Consider the following 19,700-nt stretch of genomic DNA (forward strand, 5'->3'; position numbering starts at 1 on the left):
AAATTGCCATTTTAAAAATGAGTTTTTGTTTTAGAGGGATAATTTCTCCCTCAGAATTTTTACTTAAAAAACTTTTTCCACATTCTTATTGCTAGGCATTGTGGAATTTTAGGATACTTGGATAAAACAATACTGTTGCTTCCTGAATAAAAATAATACCATCATTTTTGTGCCAAGGAAATAGAAAACAAAACAACATAAAATAAAAACTGCATTAGCTAAATGTAATACTGAAAATCATTTTACCACTCCTGCTATAGCTGCTAGAATTTCAGGTTTTTTTCCTTTGCCTTTCAGAAGAGACCAAATCCCAAATCGGGGAGTCACACACTAAGTATTTATATGATCACTTCCTGACTTAACAAATGATCTACTATGAGTTAGAACCTTATTTTAGTTTTTAGTGAATATTTACACTGCCTTTGTGGGGGAGGGTGTGGTCCCTCAATCAAGACAGGGGCTTGTATCTTGCCACATTTTAACTCTTTTTCTGCCAAAACCTTAGCATTCAATTTTTATGGTTAGTCCTATTAATCATAGCCAAAATCTTAATAGCTGCTAACACGGCCCCTGCCGCAGGAGGCACAATGTACTGTGGCTCCTTAGGGAAAGGCAGCAGGGCCCCAGCCTGCAGCAGGCAATCTGCCCCTGTCCTGCACACAAATTGGGGGGGGGGTTACATGTCCCTCATGCCTTCCCCAGGGGTGCATATAGTGGTGGGGAGCTGAACCCCCCCATGCCTGTGGATGAGCCTCCCATGGCTCCATCCCAGGATCTGGCCTGGCCCCCATCCTGACCCAGGGGCCCCATTCACTCCTGCCCTACCCCTGCTTACTCCCTCCCTCACTGTGGAGGCCTTGATCTGCCCCCCTATGTTCCTTTCCTTTCCCCCCATCCCTCCCCCTCCACAGACTTACTTTCTGGGAGCTTTGTGTGTGTCACTCCGAAACCACAGCCCATCCCAGCCTTGCTGCTGTCCCTCACTTTTGACCCACATAGAGATGTAAAATTTCCAGAAATTTTGAAGCCATGGGAAAAAATGTTGTTTTTCTGTTTTATTCCAGGAAAAAAATGGAAATTTTGGGGAAAATAGAAATATATGCAAAACCTATTATCTTAGCAGCCTTTACAGACCTAAATTCACTTTGCCACTTTAAGAACATAAAATGTATTATGTATATAACTTGGTTTGCTCATAAAATTATCATGTTTGATATATTTATTAAATTTAAAAGTATAGTTTATTCAGACAATAATTACAAATTTACTAATTGAATTTACTTTAAAAATGTTTTTGTTGCAAATGGAGCTACAAGCTGCTGACCTCTAAGGAACCTAGCATCTCTTAGTTTTTCCCAGTTTATGAGAAGCAGACAAAAATTAAAGATGAAAATAGAAGAAACCATCAACATTATAGTAAAACAAAGAAACTTATGAAGTATTCTGGACTTAGTCTCCTCCACAGTGTCAAGCAGATACAGAAAGCTCTCATTTTTAGAAAAAGAGCTGAGAAAAAAAGGAAAAAAACCCCTAAGATTCATTGAATACAAATTTTGCTTCATGAAACTTTGTCTAATAAGTCTCATTTTCTGAACTGTCACTGTCAGCAGTTTCTGCTGCTTCTGCTTCTTCTGATCCTTCATTTTTGTCATCTTCATGGACTTCTGAAAACTGAAGGTTTGTCCGGATTGAGACAAACTGCTCTACTGTTTCACAAGTTAGTTTATTTCTTGATTTGGTGTGAGTGGTCCCAAACATAGACCAGTTTCTTTCACACGCTGCAGAAGATGGAGGAATCTGAAATAGGCGAGAAGCAAGAGGAGTCAGAGGCTGTGTCATACAAAGGCCTTGTTACCATGTTGCAGGAGGGATATACGTCCCAGACTGCATTCCTGGACCATATACCTGGAGATGTTCTGTGTTCTGCAACATTTGAAAGTGCCGTCCCAACATCAAGTGCTAAGTGTGTTGCTTGTTTTGTAATCCAGTCAAATGCAGTAGCAATGCTATCTATCATCACTAATATTTCTGCCATTGCAGCAGCATGAATTGATTGGCAACAAAATTCTTCCTGTTTGTTAATAAAGTCTTTCACTTTTCTTTCTTCTATACTTGTAAGCGGAGATGCACTTAGATTCTCAAAAACAGTTGATTTTATTTGGGCCATTTGGTAAGGAATATCTGACAAAAGTGCACTATTTGATTCAGATGCAGTGACTGCTGAATAAATTGTCTTAAGACTCTTCAGAGAGCTCTGTAGCTGCACCCAGAAGACATCCTCATCACGTACAGTGTTCCTTACACTTCTGGGTACTCTATAATCCTTAATTATTATTGTTTCTTAAAGAGCTTCTTTGTTTTTTAGTAAACTTTCAAATGAGATCACTACTCCATCCCATCTAGTTTTACTACAGAGTTTGAGTAATACTGTTTTATTCTTGAGTACTATTTTATTCTTTGCATTCTTTTCTTTCTGCTTTTTCTTAAAGACTGCAGGTACAATATGAGTAGCTTTTACATGTTTTATAACTTACTTTGCTGTTCTATAGATCTTTTGTAGTGTCCAACTTCATGATACCATTAAGAAGCAAGTGTTGCCTATGGGGTGCACATCCTATTGCAGTAATATGTGGATATTTATCTATTATGATCTTCCATGCTTCTTTCAGGTTACTTGCATTGTCAGTCAGCAAAGCAAATACTTCACCACTCCCAATCTTCTGTAGGACTTCACGTATTTTACTACTGATATACTTTGTAGTATGTCTGTTCTCTCCTGTTTCAATGCATCTGTAAGAAACTGGTTGAGGTGTTGTTATCACAAAGTTTATGATTCCTTCTCCCTGCACATTTGTCTATCCATCTGTAAATACTGCAAGAAACAGTGCATCATTGATTTTTCCTTGCACAGATTGCATTACATGTTCATATTCTGACTCTAAAAGAGGCTTGCTCAAAGAAGATGGTCTTAGTAATTTAAAAGCTTTTTTCCAGTATGCATTGTCAGTTATTGACAATGGTGTCCCAGAATATCTTGCTGTTGCAAGAGCTTGGTCAATTTTTTCGTGATCTTTAGGTGTCATCTTGTCTACAGATGAACCTATTGAGAGTCTTGTGTAGACAGTTGGTTGTAATATTTGATTACTTGAGGATGTTGATTTGGGCAACTTTGTGATGCTGATGTTATGGAGGTGGAGGAGAAGGAAGAGGAACTGCTGGATTGAGAATGTTGGAAAGAACTACTTGCACTTTCGTCATCATGATCTACCTCCTCCTCCTCACTTACACCCATGAAGGATTTTTTAACGTCTGCAGGACACTTCTTACATACAAGGATGTGTTTGGTCATCCTAGTAGCATTTGAAAATGCATATTTCATTTGACAGTATTTGCAAATCACATTTTTTGCCCAGAATAACTTGCAGTGTGAAAATGCTTCCATGTGCAAAAAGTTGGTCACACCATTTTGCTGAGGGAGAAAAAAGAAAAATGTACTTTAGTGGCTAGCTTGCATATATATATAAACGCTAAGCTACAGCATGTACAAACTTAGTAATGGATGGAGGAGAGGCCTCCTCAGAGTTAATTGTGAGCAACTTCCCTGCCCTGCAGGCCTCACTCACTGCTAAGATTGGGTGATTTGTCACAAAACATCTGATTACTAGGAATTCAATTATGAATTGCATAGGTTTTGAAAAGATACTAATGCAGCTAAAATATAGTTTAATATACTGAATTCAGAGAAATTTAAACTCTTACCTTTCAATAAAGTATACTTTCTTTCAGTTCCTATGTGCTGCTTCTTTACTTCTGTGGATCTCAAGATCACAGGCCCAGGAGGAGGCAGGTTCCTTCCAACTCTAAAGCCTTTAGAGTTGCTCTGTCTCTTCTCCTGAGGCTTTTGAACAAGCAGGGCAAGCAGTACTTTGAAGCCTAGTCATGAGGACAGGAGCAGATCCACCAACCTCTAGATCAAAAGTCAACAATAGAGGAAGTCCACAAGCAAAGAAGTCACTGAATCCTTCTTCCTTCTCTTGTGAAAATGGCAGTACCCCTTAGGAACAGAAATGCATCTTGCCCTTGTGTTTGAGAGTTGTACTGTACTGCTTGTCCTCAGTGTACAGGAATTGTAATGATCTGATACTGTAGACAGTCTAACATAAAAGTCTTCCAATTACATAGTTATTAGAAAACATTTTTCGGGAGTAAAGGGTAGCAATATACAAACACCTGGCCTTAAACATTTTATTCATAATTCTAAAAGAAAATATTTCATAAGAAGTTTTTGAATTTAAAAATTTATTTTCAATTTTTCCAATTTTTCAGAAAAAATGGGGGAGAAATGCTTTTTTCCCTGAATTTTTCTGTTTTTTTCTAGGCCTTCACATCTCAAGACCCCTGGTACCCCACATCCTGCCAGGGCATTCAGTTACAAATTCCACCGTCCCACACACATACCCCGCCCCCACCAATGCAAAATACCTGCATACTTTTGCATAATTTTGCATAATTTTAAATGATTAATGATAATGATTAAAATTGCAGTTAATTGCAACCAATTTTTTAATCACACAAGTAATCATGATCAAATTTTTTAATTGCTTGACAGCTCTAATTCTAATCACAGCTTTCTATTCTGCAGCTCTGCTTCATGCAGTCCCTTCACAGCAACTAATAAAATATACCCTCTGCTACAAAACTTCCATCATACATCAGTGATTCAGTTAGACTCTAAGGGTGTGTCCACACAAGCATGGACGTTTGTTTCTCCGGGGACAATGAGCAGCGGGACACTTTGTGCTGCTGCTAGTTGTCCCTGAGGAATGCCTGTCCCACATGGCCTCTGGCACAAAGCAAGTTAATGTTACCAGATTTGTCCTCCACTTTGGGGTGTGCTCATTTATTAGGGATACACTTCTGGGGTCTCTGTAATTCTGTCAATGTGCTGCTTGTGTCACTTCATAGTTTCATAGTTTCTAGGGTCGGAAGGGACCTGAGTAGATCATCTAGTCCGACCCCCCGCCATGGCAGGAAATAACACTGGGTCAAATGACCCCAGCAAGATGTTCATCCAATCTCCTCTTAAAAACCCCCAGGGTAGGAGCCAGCACCACTTCTCTTGGAAGTTGGTTCCAGATCCTAGCCGCCCTGACTGTGAAGTAGCACTTCTGATATCTAGCCTAAACCTGCCCTCTGCCAGCTTGTGACCATTATTCCTGGTCACTCCTGGCAGTGCACGGGGGAATAGTGACTCCCCCAATGCCTGCTGATCCCCCCTGACTGGTTTATAACAGGCCACTAGATCCCCCCTCAGCCTTCTCTTGTGGAGGCTGAACAGGTTCAGGTCCCGTAGCCTCACCTCATAGGGCCTGCCCTGCTGTCCCCTGATCATGCAAGTGGACCTCCTCTGGACCCTCTCCATGCTGTCCACATCCCTCTTGAAGTGCGGCACCCAGAACTGGATGCAGTACTCCAGCTGCGGCCTGACCAGTGCCGCATAGAGGGGGAGGAACACCTCTTTGGACCTGCTCGAGATGCATCTGTGGATGCATGACAAGGTGCGGTTGGCCTTCCTAACTGCCTCCCCACACTGCCGGCCCATGTTCATCTTGGAGTCAATGACGACCCCCAGATCCTTTTCTGCCTCTGTGCTGACAAGAGGGGAGTTCCCTAACCTGTAGGTATGGTGCCGGTTGTTCCTCCCGAGGTGCATCACCTTGCACTTGTCTGTGTTGAATCCCATCCTATTCACATCTGCCCACCCTTGTAGCCTGTCTAGGTCTGATTGTAGCCTGATGCTTCCTTCTAGTGCGCCAACATCCCCCCACATCTTAGTGTCATCAGCAAATTTGAACAGGGTGCTTTTTACCCCCTCATCCAAATCACCGATGAAGATGTTGAACAGTGCGGGCCGGAGGACCGAGCCCTGTGTAACCCCACTGCCCACGTCCTTCCAGGCTGAGAAGGACCCATCCACTACCACCCTCTGGCTGTGGCCCTCCAGCCAGTTGGCGACCCAATTGACTGTGTAGGCATCGACACCACAGTCCCCCACTTTCTTAAAGAGAATGGGGTGAGAGACAGTGTCGAATGCCTTCCGGAAGTCCAGGAAGACTATGCCCACTGCTACCCTTTGCATCTAATGATCTGGTAATCTGATCATAGAAGGCCACCAGGTTGGTCTGACAGGACCTGCCACTGATGAACCCATGTTGGTTGCCCCTAAGCATGCTGTCCCCTGCTGGCCCCTCCTGGATGTGTGCCAGCATAATTTTCTCAAACAGCTTGCCTAGGATCGAGGTAAGACTAACTGGCCTATAGTTTCCTGGGTCCTCCTTCCTCCCTTTTGAAGATGGGAACCACGTTGACCCTCTTCCAGTCCTCTGGGACCACACCAGAACACGAGTGCTCATAAAGCCGTGCGAGGGGTCCTGCAATGACCTCGGCCAATTCCTTTAGGAATCTAGGGTGGAGATCATCCGGGCCGGCTGACTTGAATACGTCCAGCCCCTCCAGAAGCTCCCTAACTAGTTCCTCGCTAACCTTTGGCCCAGGTGTGCCTCCCCTGGGGCCCAAGGGGGGCCCAGCAGGGAGGTGGCTGTTCTGGTCCCTACTTAGGAAGACAGAGGCAAAGAAATTGTTAAACATGTTAGCTTTGTTGTCTGGTGTGATGACGAAATTTCCCAACGTGTTCTGCAAGGGCCCCACGTTACCTGGGACCTTCTTTTTGCCCCCTATGTATTTAAAAAAGGACTTATTGTTCTTAATCTGAGAAGCTAGTCCTAATTCCATCTTTGCCTTGGCCTTCCTAACTTCCCCCCATATCCCTGAGCGACTGCAGAATAGTCATCCCTGGTGATGACCCCTTCTTTCCATTGGGTGTAAGCCTCCTTTTTAGCAAGGAGACATTCCCGGATGCTTTTGGTGAGCCACGGAGGCTTGTGTGCTCTCCTGCTCCCTTTGATCGTCATTGGGATTACCTTCCTTTGGGCTTGGAGGATTGCCTCCTTAAGGAGTAACCGCCCTCCTTGGACATCTGGCTCCCCTCCCCTCTGGGACCTCAGTGTATCCCCAACTATCCTCCTTAGCTCATTGAAGTTTGCCCTCCTAAAGTCTAGGGCTGCTGCCTTACTGCATGCCTTTGCCACCTTGCGCTGGATGGTAAATTCTAGCAGGCGATGATCACTGTCACCCAGGTGGTCGAGCACCCGCAGCCTCCTCACCAGGTCATCACCCGTGGCCAGCACTAGGTCCAACAAGGCGTCCCCCCTGGTGGGGCTGTGCACCTCTTGGGTTAGATGGAGGTCCCGCACTCTGTCTAAGAACCTACATGAGCATTCAGACCTGGCTGACTGCTCCCCCCAGCAGATATCCGGGAAGTTTAGGTCCCCCATGACTATCACATCATTAGCCTTTACTACCTCTGTGAGCTGACCAAAGAATTCCTGGTCAAGCTCTTCTCCCTGGTTGGGAGATCTGTAGTAGACCCCCACCGTTAAGTCTCTCTCCCCTCGACTGCCTTGCACTCTAACCCAAAGCACCTCAGAGTGCCGCTCCTCTGACTATTCCTCCTTGATATAGAGTGCCACGCCCCCACCTCTCCTTCCTATCCTGTCCCTCCTGTACAACCTATAGCCCTTGACATTCACCGCCCAGTCATGCATAGAGTCCCACCACATTTCCGTGATCCCCGCTGTGTCCGGGCTGGTGTCAAGCCATCAGGAGGGTGAGTTCCTCCTGCTTGCTTCCCATGCTACGAGCGTTTGTGTAGAGGCATTTGAGGCCTCCTGTGGATGTGTGTACTGCCCCCCTAGTCCCAGTGTTGCCCTGGCCCCCATTGCTTACCTGTTCGCTCGTTTTGCTCGTTGGTCTGGGCTGGGCTGTAGTTGTGGGTGTTGTTTGGTCTGGCAGTCTGATCTTTCGTGTGCCCTCATCTTCCCCTTCCCCCAGTGAGCTTAGTTTAAAGCCCGCTGGAGGAGGTCCGCCAACCTAGAAGAGAACACATGCTTACCTTTAGGGGAAAGGTGGAGCCCGTCCCATCCAGGCATGTCTCTTGTTGTGATGTGCCGGTCATGGCTGAGGAAGCCAAAGCCCGCCTCGAAGCACCATTCCTGTAGCCACTTGTGTTTCTGTATGGAGCTGTATCTCTCCCTTCTGCAAGTTCTCACCCACATTGGAGCTATCTTGCAGGACACAGTTTCAGTGGGGCTGGGTTCCTCCAACTACTGAATCAGTCAAACATGTATTCACACATACACACACAGATTAACAGGGCATGCCTGAGCCAGGCCAGGACATTCAGCATTGACAAGCTGACACCCTCATGTGCCTTCCACTCAGTTCATCCCTTATTTCAGCAAGACTATAATAAATGCAGTTAGACCCGCATGAACACATGCTAACAGAGTACATCTGATACCCTCATGTGCCTCAGAACTCAGGACACCCCAGTCTCTTGTTACAGTGGTCCTAGTAGTAACTCCCTTGATGAGCAGACCCCACCACAGTTTTGGGGATTACAGAGATCTTTGGCTTAGGTAAAAGAAGTGTTGCTGTACAGCAAATGGGGAGGTCAAGAGGAAGGAAGAGTAAGTGAGGTACAGAGAAAGAGTATAGCAACCAGCTTGGCTATAAAAGTTATTTATTGTCAGGTATATGAACTTACGATGATAACAGTAGTAATAGCCATACAAGAGAGACAAATAAAAGTTATAATATTACATAGTTTCAGTTAAGTATTTGGGGAAGTCTAGCTCAAGTTTGATCAGCAGAAGTCAAGTTTAGAAAACTGTGCCTGGAGTAAGAGAACAAAAGTCAGGTTTAGAAAGCTGTGCAAGGAGTAAGAAAGCAAAAGTCAGGTTCCTGGAGTCGAGAGAGAGAGAGAGAAGGAGTTGGGATCTCACCACTTGTGAAGCTTGAACCAGTTGAGGTTCCCAAGTGTTTGGAGCTTGCAGACAGGGAGAGCCCTCAGCATAACCAGTGGGGGGATTCCAGGCAGAAAAGGAGTGGAACTGGAGCAGCTTTTGGATCAGGACAGAAACTTGAGCTTGGGATAGGGGGTTTTATAGAGAACTAACAATGACTCAAGGGAGAACACTAGATTTTTTTACGGATAAAGAATGGCTCATATGCTGGATAATAGAAACGGATCACTCCTGACTATGAGTGGCATTACTCTGAGGGAGCTCACAATACAGCCAGAAAGATTCAGTGTTTTGGGTACCAATAAAGGAGTCATTCCCAGGGATCCTGGTTTTCTCTGATTAAAAATTGCAAATTCTCTGATTAAAAACCCAAAATCCATGATAAAAATTAAAGGCCCTCCACAGCCCCGCCCAGTGCTGCTGGTGCCCCGCACCCCCCCACAGTCTCAGCAGCCCTCCTGATGCCCCTCACAACAGCCCCGCAGACCCACAGACATGGCGACAGACACTGACACCCACTCCAGCAGGTAAGTGTGTGTGGAGGGGAAAGGGAAGGCGTTGGGGGGGTAGGTCAAGAACAGGGGGCGTGCCCTTGTGCCCACTCCCAGGAGCAGGGCCAGGGGCTGAGGGCAGGGGTACCACTATGGGCTACACACGTGCTGGCCGGCCTAACAGGAGGTTTGCACATGGAGGCTGCCACCGCAACTCTGCCACTGCACCCTGAACTACCTTCCCATGGCTGCCTGAATGGCTTTGTGGGCAAGTGGCGTGGGATGCGGCAGCAGCAGTGTAGTGGCAAACACCGTGTGTGGGCCACATATGTGCTGCCCGGTTGGGGGGTTAAACGGGGGGCTTGCATGCAGCAGCATGTGCTGCAACTGGCTGCACGGCTCCATGGTGGTGCGGGGTGGTGGTGTCTGCATACAGGTTGGGGGGGGCTTTGCAGGCAAGCACTGCCACCACGGAGCTATGCCCATCACCCCTGGATCCTAGAAGTAAGTGGAGCTTGGGGGCTATGAGGCAGAACTGGGGAAGATGGTTGGGGGCTGAGGGAGCGGGGGGTACTTCTGGCCCCAGGCAGCATATCAGAGCAGGGCCAGGGGGTGAGGGCAGGGATGGTCCTTTGAGTGTGGGAGGGGACGACAAGTGATACAGGGCACAGTGCCCACCATTTGCGGGCTGCACACATGTAATTTGGATGATATGGCCAACACGGCATAAAGCATAAAATGCTATAAAGCTGCACAAGGTCCCATAAGAGGTGTGCTGGGACAAAGCAGCTGGCAGGCCTTAATTCACCAGTGAGACCATGAGTTCTCAGACCTCTCTCCCTGTTCTCTCTCTCTTGAATGCCCTAGTCCCCTGCACCTACTCATGCCCCCTTGCACCTGTATGGACCACAAAAGAGTTTGTTTTGGTTGGCGGTGTCAGCCGTGTTGGTTTCACGGAGCCTTACTCTGTGCCTCAGCTGGTGCAGCAGGGTCAAAATTTCCCTAGTGTTGGGCAGCTAGGATCTGCAAGACAAACAGATGGTACAGCCCAGAGATCTGGAGCAGAAGTTAACGGGGTCCTCCCAACACAAGGGTAGAGTGGGTAACCAAGCAACGCTTTGCTCAGGAGTCCTGGGGAACCTCTGGAGACTGGGCCCTCACGTGGCATGCTGGAATGTGTCTTCCCACTGGTCACCATAGCTGCTTGCAGATTTTTTTTTTAAAAACAAAACAAAAACAAATCTAGCTTTATCAGAAGAAGCAGTGTGTTATTTTGACCTGGGTTTGCAGTGTCAACGGGGCTTTTTGGCACTTTTAGCTAATAGCTGATTCAATCAGCTTTTAGGTAATAGCATCCAAAAAGCCCCACTAAAGTACCTGATCTATACAGATGTTGGGTAGACCTGGTCCAAGCATTTTTTTCCCTATGTCTGCAAGCAGCCCTTTTGGCGGAGCCGCAGCACTACATGCTGCCACTGGTTGATAACACTTCCAAGTCTGAACCTGAATGACTGTGTTCTGTCTGCTTCAAACCCTGTGACAGTTTTTCCAGGTACAAGTGGTATATCTCTCTGTGTTTTGTGTTGGCAGTGACATACTATTTATTTGAAAAGGGTACTCGGTGTGACTTTAAGCTTTTTTGCTCAGTATTATTCTTTTTCTTTATTCAAACATTTTTTCAAATATTATTAATTCAAACAGATTCATTTTCTAATTTCATCTTATTTTCTGATACCACTGCATAAAGAGTTGAGACTTTCCCTTTTCCTTCCACCCCACTAAAATATGTAATTTTCCTTTTTGATTACCCAATTGATCAAATTGCATTTTATAAACACTTGCTTATGCTACTGTTGCTACACACTTGACCTCAGAGGCACAGTTATGTGTGTTACACACTTCCAAACAAGTCTGCATATGATGAACAATCCAAGACAACTTCAGGATCATCTGAAGGTGGAAATTTGATTGGATATTGTAGCAGAGCACTAGGGTGCTCGCTACTAGTAATAGTAATAAGGACAGCTGCCAATCAACAGGGCAGCACAGGTGAGGGTTGCCGGGGCAACCAATGTTGGTCATCTGGCCAGAAGGGGGCAGGGCCTGGCCTTTATAACCAGCCAGGCTGAGGCCAGAATCAGTTCCCCCCTGGCAGCTGGAGGAGCAACAGCAGAGCAGAGCAGAGCAGAGCAGAGCAGAGCAGAGCAGAGCAGAGCAGAGCAGAGCAGAGCAGAGCAGAGCAGCCTGATTGCCTGAGCCTCTGCAGAATGGCACGGGGTGGAGAGAACCCTGGCTGAGATGAGAAGTAGCCAGGGCGGCGCTGAATGTATGTTATAGCCAGGAAGCTTATTTTTGTGTTACAGCCGGTTGGCTTATGGCTTTGAGTGTCTGTTGGGTTGTTTGTGTAAGACCGAAGGACCGGGAGAGGCTGTAGGGGTTGGAGGAGGCCTCAGGGGAACTCCCCAGTAGCGTGGGGGTTCCTGGTGCCCCATAAGGGCACAGTGAGCGGGTGCTGGGGAAGGCGCAGCAATTTGGCGCCAGGGTGGTGCTGCAGTTGGGGGGGTGTCTTGACCCCAGCCCTGAGTGGGGGTGATATCGGGACAGGCCCCAGTGTGGGTGAGGACCCTGGAAGGGGTCTAGGGCCAGGTAGGGCTAGGGTTGCCTGAGCCCCGGGTACGGGAAGTGTGCGGCACAGGCCCGAGTGCAGGTGACTGCGGGAAGCGTGGGAGACAAGGCCCCAGTGAGGGCAGGGAGCATGAGAGGCGTAGGCCCCGGCAAGGGCGCGATTAGAGAGCCTGGCAAGGGGCCACTTAGGAACAAGGTAGACACAAGAGCGTCCGGAACAGCTGAGAGGCTTGGCGTGTGGTATTGGGGTGGAAGGAGCCATGCGACGCCCATAGGGTTGGGGCACCAGAGTCCATTTGCGTAGAGCAGGGACCAGAAGGATAAGAGCACCGGATCCAAGGGGTTGAATAAGGCAGCCTCCCATTAGTATTATAGAAACATCAAAGTCGTGGCAAGCGAGAGAGGGTGCTAGACCAGCAACTTGGCACGGCAGGGGCGCCAGGAGAGATCACGGCCGCTCCTGGGTCCCCGCCCTGTGACAGATATGAAAATGTTCTTTCAAATATTCAGCAAAATGTCTTTGGACTTAACTGAATTACCTTCCATTGTTATTAAATTGTCATATATTTTTGGCTACTTTTGTAATTGTGTATTGTATATTGTACTGAAAATCAAACTAAACTGCAAAGATGATAGTTAGCAGGCTTCTGTTTCATGGCAGTATTCCAAGTAGATGTATTGTCTCATTTGTTCTCCTATTTTGTAAGTTATTTTGTTTTCTTGCTTCAGTGGGGGCCAGTTTTTTTGGCAAGCATGCCACAAGCGAAGCTTTGCACCTTCCCCAAGTACCCCTCTCTCCTCCTTACCTGTTCAATCTGTTGCTCTGCTTTCTGCTCCTGCCCTGTGCTCCCTGCCAAATTTGTTGTTTTGCTTTCTGCTTCCTGTCCCATATGCTAATATATTTTCTGTTCCCTCCCTGACCTGCCATGTGCCACATGGGGTGTTTGTACTGGTATGGCTCATGTGTTGCATATTGGCCATGGCCCTGTCTTATTGTAAGCCACCCTGGGTCTTGTGGAGGGAAACATATTAATTAAATAATTGTTACCTCTCTGGTAGTGCTGGCTTGGTATTTTGGTGTATTTGGATTTTTTATTTATTACTAAAACAACATTTCAGAAAATGAAGATCTGTTTACAATGGATAGGAATCATATCTGTGCCAGTCAAACAGCAGCACAAGAAGGGAGTTGCTTCCACTTTTGGTGCATTGCTAATTAAAGCTGAGATAAATCAAGGCAGTGAACTTTTAGATTCATTCTAATAGATCTTATGCTTACAGTTGAATCGGCTAGCACTTGTGCTAACAAAGTTTTGAGAAATGTTATAACTTAGAATTCTTTTCTCCATTTCATTTTAGGCCCTTCTCTCTGAAACCATGCCAGAGATGACAGAAAATGAGACTCCTAGTAAGAAACAGCACCGGTAAATATCTGAGACCAGGTGACTGATGTGTTGACCTGGAAACTGTAGAGCAGGGCTGGGCAATTACTTGGGCACGAGGGCATCATAGGGTGTTTTGGTGAGCCATTGCATGGGCTGGGTCAGTAGCATCTTTCTTCCCCCAGCCCTGTGTGCAACAGCTTACCAGAAATCCCTATGCAGGATGGGGCCATGGGTGGGCAGGGAGTAGTGTTTGGGAGTGAGATGAGTGGGCAGAGCCAGAGAAACCCTGGGATCCTGGGCAGTGACAGTGTGGGGCTGGGGCCTGTGGCAGAGCTGGAACAGTGTGGGTTCTGTGGGTATGATGTGGAGGAAGCAGGCCCTGGCCCTGTGCTGTCATCATCCCAAGATCCCAGGGTCTCCATGGAGACCAGCTGGGAGCTGTGTGTGCAGGGTGCTTGCCTGTGTGGGGAGCTGCATCCAGGGCCTGGATCTTGGGGCAGTGCTATGATCCACTCCCTACTTGTCCCTGCCTGCAGAACCTGTGCCTGTTGCAGGGGTGTGAGAGAAGTAGTTCATGGCTCTGTCTTGGGGCCCTGGCCCCACACTGTCACCACCCCAAAATCCAGGTATCTCCCTGGCGCCACCCACCTACTTCACTCCTGAAGGCTCCTTCCCACAGACCTGTAGCCCCATCCAGGCCACCTGGCCAAGTGCCCTGTCCATGTGGGTCATGTCTCCAGGGGTGGGTGCCCAGACAGTGGGGCTGGGTCTGGCAGCAGCAGCTGGATGGAGTCACTGTCACTGGTGCTGCCAGGAAATGGAGTCCCACTGCCATGCCAACCCAGCTCTACTACATGCTTGGCCATCTGAGGGCCCTGCTGAAGACAGGACAGAATCTCTCAGCAGGCTAGATCTAGCTCATGGGCTATATCTTGCCCCCTCCTGCTATAGAGCCTTGTCTTCCAGCTCTTACTGCAGTACCAGCTAGCACTGTTGCCTGACCTATCCAGGAGAAACCTGACTTGATGACCCATATGATTGAAGCCCTCCAGTTATCTACAAGGCAGCAGCTATCAGGCATGTTTTTCAGATTGCATTACCTTGTCAGTATGTTTCCACCCTGTCTTTGGGAGAATTTCCCTCTAGACTAGAGCTAGCAGGGGTTGTTCAGTGTCTTTGGTCTATGCAGTCCTTAATATTTAGGCTGTCTCCCAATGAGTGCAAAGCATAGTGGTGAATTTTTGACATGGAAGATGGAACTGAGTTCTATCAAATGCCTCTCCTATTGAGGCCACTAAGTATCCATTATATGGAAACAGCTTTTAATTCATGTTCATCTGGGCTAGTGTCAAGCCAGCAGGGTTCAATGCACTGCTAATGAATTGCAAAGACAGCAAGTCCCTCAGTATGCTGACATTACAGCTTCAGGAATTCTTATCCCAGTATTTTTCTGTCTCTGTCATACGTTTTCTTGTCTAGAGAGCATTTTTTGATCTTTAAAGGGTGTTTTTGGTATCTTTGGCCAAAGTATTTTTCTAGTTGTGCAACAGAATTGACTTGTATAGTTTTATAAATAGGTTAGACAAAAGGTTTGTCTGGAATAGTTTGGATTGGGACGATCCTGCTTCAAATGGGGTTGTGACCTATGAGCTCCATAGGTCACATCCATTACTACTTTTCTATGATTCTGTGAAACCATGTTAAAACAAGAAAAAATAATTCTTGCGTATCACTCTTCTGTTCTGACATCATCTTTTTTTTTTTTTCTTCTCTTGTACTGCAGAAAGAAAAACCGGGAAACACACAATGCAGGTAGGAACTATTGTGGTTTTCTTTATTTAGAGTGGAGCTGCATTTATCTTTGAGCTCTTAATAGCATGCAGGAACTGGCACGCTTGGAGTGAGGAAGGAGTGCATTACATGAAAAGACTTCAGAGCATCAGGTAGAACACTTGGGCTTGGGACAGAAGCTGCACACAAATCATTTTAAGCAACCAGAAATGAGTTTAAACCTGTAACACAACAGAAATGGCCAAAACTAGTTTAAGATAAATCTGGTTGAATGTAGTATCAGATTTAACTGATTTGGGTCAAACTAGTTTATGGGACTTCTGTCCCAGACTCCTTCCTGGTTTAAGTTGACTCTCAATCCCCCAGCATCCCAGGATGCTTTGCAGTCCTGGGCTGGGCTATACTGTCTGCTTCAGTGGAGCAGAGTTGACCCCACCCCTCTTCTCTGTAGCTGGAGCACTATCACTGCTATGGCTGGCTGAGAAGGGGCTAGAGGTGGGAAACCCTGGTTCAGAGAGCCCCCCCTTGCTGCTCAAACAACAGGTGTGTGTGCGTGCGTGCGGTGGCCAGATGCCAATAACCTGAGGGGAAAGTGGCGGGGGCTAATCCCCTTCCCTCCTGTCTCCCACCTGTGCGGGAGCCAGCCAGAGTCTGCCTGTCTTTCCCCCTGCTCATCACTCAAGCAGGAAGAGCAGGGGCATGGCCGGACCCCAGCCTGAAGTGAAGTTGGGGAGGGAGGTGGGAATCACAGAGGAGCAAGGCTGTCTGGGACCTCCAGAGGTCCTCTAGTGTCTAGCTGAACCCCTGCTTGAGCCCTAGCCAGACCCTCCCATACACATCATGCTCACAGTGCCCACAATCAAGAAAACCCACTGGGGGGGGCTCTACTGCTGGTGGGGGAAGCCACCAAGGGTTACATGTTGCTGGTCCACAGTGGGGCCCAGGGCTGTGCCCTTCCAGCCCTGAGGCAGTGTCACATACAGCCCCAAGCCCCATGATGGGGGTGGAGGAGGGGGAGCCTTCAAAACACTCCAGATACACTCCCCTCAACATACCCAATTCCCCCTGCACACATGCACCCCACCATACACACTCCCCACACACAGTATACAAGAGTAAGCCTTTATTTTTGAGCTATTATGCAATCACCTCTATATACAGTACACAAACACAAATCATGACAAAAATATATATTTTTTTTGTAATAAAGTTAAAACGTGATAATAGGTATTTCACTTTTAATGTATGCTATGGTTTTTTTTCCTGGTTCCAAGATTGCAACCCTCCCCTCCCAAAAAGGTTACTTCAGGGGGGCAAGGGAAGGGACTTCTGATGGCAAATGTCAGGGGTTAGGGGCAGGACTTCCAGTCCCAAGATGGCAACCAGGGGGTGGGACTACCCTTGCAGCCCTGGACAGCTCACCAAAACTCCCATTAAGTAGCCCTCCAGACAAATATTTGTCCACCCCTGGATTAGTGTGACATCAATTCCCTGGCATATATCTTGCTGTGCTCACTGAACAGCACCACCTTCCCAGAAATCCTGCCTGAAGCCAATCTGGGCTTAAGGATTTTTCTCTTTCTCAAGGCAGTTTTCTTTCCTTACTGCCAGACTGTAGGTTAAGCTGGGGTTGAGGGCGAGCAGGAAGAGGACAGGATCAAGAGAGGCAGGCTAGGTTTGAATAAACTTACCTTCAAAATTCCAATACAGTTCTACCTTCAGGCAGTCAGAATCCATTACTCCCTAGACTTAAAATTGCTAAATTTCCATCTAAACTTTTTCTTAAGTTTTTTGTCATCTCTGCATGTATTGTTGTTCTTATTTAACATAAAATATAGGAATACAGAATAAGGGAGCACTTTATGATTTTTTTTTTTCAGAAGCAGTGCCCTGTTACAAAAGGTGTTGTACAGATAGAGCTAGGGTAACATTTGCTGTGAAAGAACTTTACTGTTTTATGGTTTCTGATGAAGTTTAGGCTCTTCTTGCAAGGCAGTTGATTAATAAGGATGATGAAGAAATATCAAGCCCGTTGATACCATTATTTGGTGAACTCTTAAATCCATTTTAGGCATTGCCCTTTATAGCTATGACAGCTATAAAGATGAGCTAATTATTTTAATTATAATATAATTAAATAGGTTCTGGAATATATGCCTGTAGCTTCTGCATTCTGAAAGATAATAAACTATGCTGTGGAAAATGACTTTGTTTTGGTCCATACTATTCAGTTTTATTTTACCTTTTGCCTCTTTTGAGGGTCATTTTTGGATCACTTTTCATAGAGTGGGAAGGTCATTTGTTTTAAGGTGTTGGACTGGGGCTTAACTGACAATTGAACTCTCCTCTTCTATCTCTAATGTCCCTTGTGACCTTGGGAAAGTTGCAGAGGTCCCAATTCAGAATGTACTTTATCAAAGTACTCCTGTGCTTAAAGCTAGGTACATGCCTAAGCACCTTGCTGAACTATGTCTCTGTGCCTTGCTTCTCCATCTGTGAAATGTGGTTAACTGTAATACTTTTTGTCCAACTGTTTGTCTTCCTGGTCTATTTGTTCTTAAGGGTAGGAGCTTTCTCTTAGCTTGTTTCAACAGTACCTGTGGCCTAAATCTCAGAAGAGTCCACTTGCAAGTACTATAATAAAAATCATTCTTTACAGTCTTTCTTGATTGTAATTATCAAAAATGTAGCAAGAACTGATAAAAATAACTTTCATAGATTTCATAGACATCAGGGCTGGAAGGGACCTTGGGAGATCATCGAGTCCAGCCCCCTGCCCAAAGGGCAGGAAGTCAGCTGGGGTCGTAGGATCCCAGCAAGATAACCATCCAATTTACTCTTGAAGGTGTTCAATGTAGGTGCTTGAACCACCTCCGCTGGCAGACTGTTCCAGACCTTGGGGGCTCGGACAGTAAAGAAATTCTTCCTTATGTCCAGCCTGAAACGGTCTTGCAGGAGTTTGTGACCATTTGACCTCGTCATCCCTTGTGGTGCTCTGGTGAACAAACGTTCCCCCAGATCCTGGTGGTCACCCTTGATAAATTTATAGGTAGCCATCAGATCACCCCTGAGCCTACGCTTTTCCAGGCTAAAGAGTCCCATGTCTCTCAGCCTGTCATCGTAAGATCTGTTTTCCTGACCTCTGATCATGCGCGTGGCTCTCCTCTGGACTCTCTCAAGCTTCTCCACATCCTTTTTGAATTGTGGAGCCCAAAAATGGACGCAGTACTCCAACTGCAGCCTCACCAAGGCCGAGTACAAGGGGAGAATGACATCCCGGGATTTGCTCGAGAAGCATCTATGGATGCAAGCCAGCGTTTTGGTCGCTTTACTAGCCGCAGCATCCCCTCGCAGGCTCATGTTCATCTTGTGGTCAATGATGACCCCCAAGTCTCTTTCTTCTGTAGTGCTATCCAACGTAGCACTGCCAAGCCTATAAGGATGCTGCAGGTTTTTCCTCCCAAGGTGGAGAACCTTGCATTTTTTGGTGTTAAACACCATGAGGTTCTCATCTGCCCATTTGCTGAGCATGTCCAGGTCAGCCTGGATCACCCGCCTATCTTCTGGCGTGGATGCTTTGCCCCAAAGTTTGGTATCATCGGCGAACTTGGCCAGTCCACTCCTGACTCCAATGTCCACATCATTAATGAAGATGTTGAACAGGATGGGTCCCAGGACAGAGCCTTGAGGGACCCCACTGGTCACAGGGCACCACGATGAGCGACTGCCATCAATTACAACCCTCTGGGTCCGACCACGGAGCCAGTTTCCCAGCCAGTGGATCGTGGTGGAGCCAAAGCCAAAACTGGCCAGTTTGGCCAAGAGGTGATTGTGGGATACCAGATCAAAAGCTTTTTTGAAGTCAAGATATATGACATCAATCTCTTCTCCCTGGTCCAGGTGATAGGTCACCTGGTCATAGAAGGAAATGAGATTGGTCAAACAAGACCTACCCGCAACAAACCCGTGCTGGCTATCCCTTAGAATGTTAGCCTGGGCCAGTCCATCGAGGATGGCCTCCTTAATAAACTTTTCTAAGATCTTCCCCAGGATAGAAGTCAGGCTAATGGGCCTGTAGTTAGCTGGATCCACTCTCCTCCCTTTCTTGAAGATGGGCACCACATTGGCCTTCTTCCAGTCTTCGGGCACTACACCAGAGCACCAGGAGTTTTCAAAGATCCGTGCCAGGGGCTGGGCTATGACGCTCGCCAGCTCCTTGAGTACCCTGGGGTGCAGATTGTCAGGGCCAGCTGACTTGAAGGTATCCAGCTTCTCAAGGTGTTCCTTCACGAGGTCAGCATTTATGGAGGGTAGGGGATCCCCATCACCCGGATCTCCCTGTCCCATAGCAGGTATGGGCGTCCCATGGGACTGATGAAAGACCGATGCAAAGTACCTATTTAATAGGTTGGTTTTTTCCTGGGCGTCAGTTGCCCCATCTAGTTTAGCAGGGGTCCAACGTTGCCCTTACTTTTCCTCCGGCT

General features: G+C 46.9%; 1 protein-coding gene across 5 annotated transcripts in view; it reads left to right on the forward strand.

Annotated features, from left to right (window-relative positions):
* The window catches only part of USF3 (upstream transcription factor family member 3), a 137,058-nt gene that overhangs the window by 86,683 nt on the left and 30,675 nt on the right, over positions 1-19,700 (forward strand). For all 5 annotated transcript variants that reach the window (XM_090053896.1, XM_090053916.1, XM_090053909.1 and 2 more), the window contains 2 exons: positions 13,400-13,464; positions 15,209-15,237. In XM_090053896.1, the coding sequence (XP_089910022.1) occupies positions 13,418-13,464; positions 15,209-15,237 (76 nt within the window). In that variant the 5' untranslated portion in view covers positions 13,400-13,417. The remainder of the gene's footprint in view (positions 1-13,399; positions 13,465-15,208; positions 15,238-19,700) is intronic.

The sequence above is a fragment of the Crocodylus siamensis genome, chromosome 1, assembly GCF_052110815.1.
Source record: "Crocodylus siamensis isolate JL-2025a chromosome 1, ASM5211081v1, whole genome shotgun sequence".
NCBI classification, from domain to species: Eukaryota; Metazoa; Chordata; order Crocodylia; family Crocodylidae; genus Crocodylus; species Crocodylus siamensis.